This window comes from Monopterus albus, unplaced genomic scaffold (genome assembly GCF_001952655.1).
Source record: "Monopterus albus unplaced genomic scaffold, M_albus_1.0 scaffold71.1, whole genome shotgun sequence".
In the NCBI taxonomy this organism is placed as follows: Eukaryota; Metazoa; Chordata; class Actinopteri; order Synbranchiformes; family Synbranchidae; genus Monopterus; species Monopterus albus.
In genome coordinates, this window is record NW_018127951.1 from 793,615 (window position 1) to 799,986 (window position 6,372).

Here is a 6,372-nt window from a genome sequence, read left to right on the forward strand (position 1 = left end):
AACAGCGTGGACCCACTGAGCAGGACATAAACATACATTCTTCCCTTCATCACATCCATACTTAGTGAGCAGGCCCCTGCTAGTGAAAGTGTTTCACCAATATGCAACATTACTGATGCATGATTACTGCCTAGTACATCTATGTACCTGTGTCTCATACATATAAAATAGTTCACCAGTTTTCCCCTCTGGGTTTTGCTTTTAGTGTTTGAGATGCCAGTCCACAGAGTCACAGCAAATGAATTGTTTTTAATTGGATTTATTGAACATTCAGCATGTATGTTGTTTAGTGGAGAATCAGAACCAAAACAGTGAATTTTAAATAAGATAATCTTTTAATGTTTACTGTAAAATCTATGTTGGAGTCAAGGTGGTTGTGTGGAGATAAACTGTGGCACCAAGTGGTGAATGTGGTGAACTGCGAGTTGTGCATGAGTTGTGGTTGTGTAATCTGTTTTAGACATACCTTGCACTTTAAAATACTGAGACTTGTTTACTGGAGCATTTACCATGATTCATCATTGTTAGAGTCATAAACAAAATAATTAAGAAACAGCTCACCAACACATTTTACTCCAGCCAGTGACATGACATGGATGTTGTACTGTAGCTGTGAAATAAAGTCTTTAAACTGTCTTCACTCTGAGAGGATCTGACCATTTAGGTTTCAGTTTTCTTAAGGCAAATAGTTGTCTAGTACAGAATTTTTAACAACATGAAGACAAGCCAACCCCCCTCATCAAACCACTGTTTCCTCTGCGTGTTTGTGTTCGATCCTGCAGGCTGTTGGACAGTTTCCATGACTTGAACAAAATGATTGGCCAGAGTTACAAAAGAGCCAATGACGTGTCTCGCAACCTGCTGCTGAAGACGTTGCACCCGCAGCGACCGCACACTGTGAGTAAACACTGGCTTCATTCACACTGACTGACATGGAAATGACTGTGCGGCAGTTTCTAGTATTTCATTGTTCAGCGTTTTGAGGGAAAACACTCATTTTACAGTAAATGCTCTCTCTCTTTACACACACACTCTCCATACACATGAATTAACCCGGGGTATTAAGTGTTGTGTAGCTTGAATTTGTTGATGCAGCCTTAACATCACCTAACATGAACTGATAGTTGTTTGACTTGGTCTTGAAAACTGCAGGTCTATTCAAATCGTGCAGCCGCTGTTATATGCAAAACACACATGTGGACACTCACTAAACGGTCCCACAGCTGAACCACACCATGTCAGAAGGAACAGAGCATCTGCAAAATGTACAGATGTGTGGTTTTATCTTGAGACTTTTGTAACAATTACTTCCTACACACTTGCACGGAAGTGACAGCTGATCTTTTTTAACAGCTAAGCCAAAGGAGACGCTTCTGTGGGAGAGTCAGAGCTGCTTGTACTGTAGCTGGTTAATATGTCCGTGGACAGAAACACTGTGTGTAATGTTACATTTGTATTACTTTATCTGTGAATCCTTCATTTTCTTTAGCTTCTTATTAATCCTGAGTTTGGCGAAGGTCTCCTTTTAATCAGTTAAACCAAGTTCTTTGTGTAACTGTGATGTCCTGGTGATGACATTCTCCATGTTATATAATTAATGTTTTAATTTTAATTACTTTTATTGGCAAAGTATGTTACACACACACAAGGGATACAGAACCGCGGCAGCCATCTGCAGCGCCAACTCACACACACCGATGGCGGCGCTGTCCCTGCAGGGCGCTGCTCTGGCCATCAGGAGCAACTTGGGGTTCAGTGTCTTGCCCAAGGACACTGAGATGTGGACTGGGGAGAACGGGAATCAAAACAGCGATCTTCCAGTTAGGGTACAACCGCATTGCCTTCTGAGCCACAACTGTCCCAAATTTCCCCTAGGGCGAAATAAAGTATCTATCAGTTAATTTTCTGTCAACCAGCTACTCAACGAATCAACAAATCACTTCAGCGCTCATGGTGTACGCTGCTGGGTTGTGTTGCTGATTCAGTGTTTAGCCATCGGATTTAACACCCGCATCACTGTTTTGTTATCTTTGCAGGAAAGCAGACTTGCTCCCTGGACAGCCAATCCCCGTCTCTCCCCTGGCCTCCCCTTGGCCAATCAGCACGCTCAGAATGCTGCCGCTAAGCGACGCCTGTCGTACGACTGCAACAGAAACATCATGGAGTAACTCAGCTGGCTCCAGTTGGACTGTGATTCATGGGCCAAAGAGCTGCAGCAGGGCCGGACACTTGGGCCACACGAGGACTATCTGCAGGTCGGACGTTGACCGACCCTGTGACTCTTTGCGCCCCTGCTTATTTAAGTCTGAACTGGTGAGAGGACATAACCTAGTCGAAAACAGAGCAGTTCTCTCCATGTGTAGAAGTCGTCTCCTCCAGCTCCTGTTGATGAATACTGGGGGAGTGTTTCCATTAACGTGCCACTTTGTGCACTATCACCTCCCATTTTGAGTTTCCTAGTACCAGCAGGCTGTCAGAAATCGATCGGAGCGTGATGACCCGCAGTTACAAGGTGCTCGCCACTGCGTCGGAGCAAGAATCAAGTCCACCTTGATATTTTCCTTTCTGCCATATTATCTGTTATCAATTTTAGTTGTACTTGAATAGAAATATTTCTCTGCTGTTTAGGTAGAATTTGTCTCACTAGTAAAATCACTGAGTTAAATTTCAATGGGTTGAGCCAAAAAATAGACTTGCAAGGAAAAAGTCAGAAATGAACTTAAAATAAATTTCACATCATTTCTGCATTCATCTACAACCATGACACAGGCTGTTGGGTGCTCATCATGCTGGGTGACTAGCTTCTCTATACTGATATAGGTGAATATGGCTAGTTTGAAGTTTTGCGGATATATTTTCTTCCACTTCTTCTGTTATTCTTTGCAAAAAATGTTTCTTATATTAAAGTTAATTATCCCTGAAGGGCAGTTTGTCTTAACAGCCACATTAATTCACCCATGGTAAATGGTCCAATACTTGTACAGCACCTCTCACATTCACACACCGTGACATCACAGGGAGCAACAGTGTCTTGCTCAAGGACACTTTGACTGGATAAGCCGGGAATCAAACCACTAACTTTCCACTTAGGAGACGACCATCTCTACCTCCTGAGCCACAGCCGCCCCGACAGTACACAATAAACACTGAAATACACGAATCAAAAAGCAGAACATTGCATGGTACTATTTAAAATTCCAGTAGCGGCAGGAACAAAAGTTCTTAAATCTATTTGCCCTGCATTGGGGTCGAGCATCTGCGACCAGAAGGCAGCAGTTTATTCTCAGCAAAAGGGGGGAGGACTGCCTGTGGCGATGATATAAGAGACAAAATTTGTGCCAGCAATTTTACTGCACAATCTCATGATATGTTCTGACCTTCTCCTGTTTTTCAGAGTAAGTGTCCCAAACCAGGAAATAGAAAAGGTTAAAGTTGCCTTGATGAAACAAGAATAAAACATTTCGATACAAAGGAAGTATCGATATTAAAACTTCTGAGCTTAACTTACTAACTGATTCATCCAGTGAGATTATCTCTGCGCTCCTGTCATGGAAGCAAAGGGCTTCTGTCATCAAATCATTTGATTCAGAAAATGCCAGTGTTACTGATCTGATCTAAAGCTAAAGCTCCAACCTGCCTCCCAGAGGTTATGTTTTGGTTTTTTTAGAGAGGAAGAGGCCGAGCGCTCCTCGTTTCCTGTGGCTTCAGTAACATGGTGGTTTGACCCTTGTAGCGGCTGGTGATCTTGATTCAGACTTTGCTGGAACAGTTTCTCCCTCCTCAGTTTTCCATAAAGTGTGTAAGTCTGAGACCTCACAGACTCAGGTGCACGTTAAGGCTCACTTTCCTCCCTTTCTTGTTATTGAAGATTGAAGTAACAGAAGATGCTGTGATCACACTGGAGAGCTAAGTAAAGCTTTTCTTGGCAAAGTGGTGCATGTACTTTTCTAGTGTATTAGCTACAGAAAAGCCAGTGATGGGAATGAACTTCAAGTTGTTCCTCAGAGAAACATGTTTGTCTTCCAGTTAGTGCCAACAGGAACACCACTGAAAGTGCCACTGTCTACACGGTTACAGCAGCATCACAGACACATTCAGGAGGAGATGTCGCCTCTTGTTGTCAAACACATTGAAGTGGACTCAAACATAATTCTGGCATGTAATTTTTTTTTTCTGTCTGGCTTCCTGTCGGCCTCTTCTTCAGTACACTATATGAATGCAACACTGTTTTAAGTTGAGTCCACTTCATGGGCAAAACTTGAATCTAGCTGCCAATCAAAACATTATGTTGAGACTATTGTTCACGTTGTGACCATGTCCGTGATGCACTGGACATATTTGAGTTAGACATATTATCACATCAGAAAGTTATTTTGCTCTGTGTTGTATATTTCTCTTGTTGACTCAAAGTCAGAAACAATTCTGTGTGTGTCTGCCATTTGTACAAACTGCTGATTCCTGAAAAACATGAATATGTTCTGATTTGTTCAAATGAGGAAGGAGTTGTCGCCTTGTTAACAGACATAAATAAAATGATAGTGTGTGATGGCGGTGCTTCCTCGTGATGTTCAAGTGGAGATTTCCACTGTCCGACAAACAGGCCAAGCCATAACCACCACAAAATGAGCTATTTGAGCCTTTTGCCTGAAATGAGAACATTTTGGAATCAAATAAATAAAATGACTTGTCTTCCCAACTAGATCTGGCTTTTTTTGAGATGAAGGGATCTGGCTTACTTGTCATTTATCTGAGGTTGTATTGATTCCTTTAGCTGTTTGGAGAGGATTGATTTGAGTGACCAATAACTCTTTCAACACACACATGGTCATGAGATGATTGTATTAAGATAGACTTGAAGTCATGAGATGATTGTATTAAGATAGACTCGAACAAACAGTTTTATCTGGTTGTTACGTTTTTGTAGGCTAAAGTCCAACCCAATCAACACTTAAAGGTGAGCTGTCTTTTTCATGACAAATCATTCTGTTTCATGTTGCTCTGTTTTATTGCTTGTGTAAAGTCTTGTACGTTATTTATTTACTTCCTTCATATTATTTATTATCTTCATTGCTGTGTAGCACTTTGGGTCAACTTTGTTGTTTTTAAATGTGCTTATAAATAAATTGACCTGACTTGTGTTTATGTAGCTGATGTAAAACGTCAGTCGACTGTTAGTGTCGGGTTTACTGGCCTCTAACTGTAGCTCATCTTCTTCACATCCAGAAAAACTGCTGTTTCTCTAAAATAGACACAGCACAACAAATCCCACATTTATACTCAATAAACATTAAAACACTTAGTGCTGTGCTTCATGTAACTTACAGTCTCCTTGCACTGATGATGGGGCCACGAGGTGTCGCCAAGATGCATAAATCACCACTTATGGATTAGTATTTGTTTCCATTTGATTTTTGGCCCCTGGTTCAGACTTTCAGTGTCCTGTTCCTTTTTGGCTTTGATTCTGGAGCTCAGGGCTCTGTGTACTGGAGGATTAGGATCCTGCTGGACACTGAGACACCACACTCCACCTCTACCACACAAACAACACCTCTGTTGCCCTTGTTTGAGCAGAAAACTGGTCAGTGGCTTTAGATATTTTCCAAGTTGTACTTTAGGCTCAGCAAAGTAGGCACATTAAGTCCCACCAGGTAGTAGAAACAAGTATCAATAAAAACAAAACAAAAAAAGCCAGTATCTGCATGTAGGAAGTGGCCCTATCATCTGTCCTCAGTGAGCTCTCTGTGAGAGTCGGAGCAGCTTCATGCCTACTGCACCATTATAACAGAGCCATATGCAGCAGACTGCTCTCACCTCCCTATTTACACAGCCTGAGTCAGCCAGTCTTTTACATTAACAGCACAAACAAGACAACGATTACTTCCTGCAGAAACTAACAGAGCATGGTGAGGGTGTGTTATTGCACCTGGCAACCTCTGTCTAAGAAGACCAGTGCCAGGTTACAGCTGGAAGGTTCAGTCAGATCTGAGCGTTAATCAGCTTGACATAATGAATAGTTCAGCATTTTGGGAAGTACACTTAATCATGTTCTTGCCAACAGTTGGATTAGTAGATTACCAGCACACCTGTGTTTGCCAAAAGACCTTCACACTTAGGTCTTGAGAGTTTGCTGAAGTGTTGGTGGGCAGATATTGTCACGCTGGTGCACAGCCTGGCTAGATGCTTCTCCTGCTCTAACGACCTGTAAGCTAATTTACCAACATGGCTAAAAGTCATCATCCTGTGTAAACGTTGTCAACACGTGGTCCAGCCTAAATAAGGAGGAGCAGTGAGGTGCCAGGTGCTCAAGCTCTGGGGAGGGACATATCCACTCAGTGGACACCAGACAATCAAGTCAGAACCTCAGAACAACAC

The 6,372-nt window shown here is 42.2% G+C and overlaps 1 protein-coding gene across 1 annotated transcript in view; it reads left to right on the top strand.

Annotated features, from left to right (window-relative positions):
• The window catches only part of LOC109963252 (uncharacterized), a 12,524-nt gene extending 9,377 nt beyond the window's left edge, over positions 1-3,147 (top strand). The window contains exons 7-8 of the mRNA XM_020605616.1: positions 783-897; positions 2,037-3,147. Of these exons, the coding sequence (XP_020461272.1) occupies positions 783-897; positions 2,037-2,168 (247 nt within the window). The 3' untranslated portion in view covers positions 2,169-3,147. The remainder of the gene's footprint in view (positions 1-782; positions 898-2,036) is intronic.
• The last annotated feature ends 3,225 nt before the right edge of the window (positions 3,148-6,372 follow it).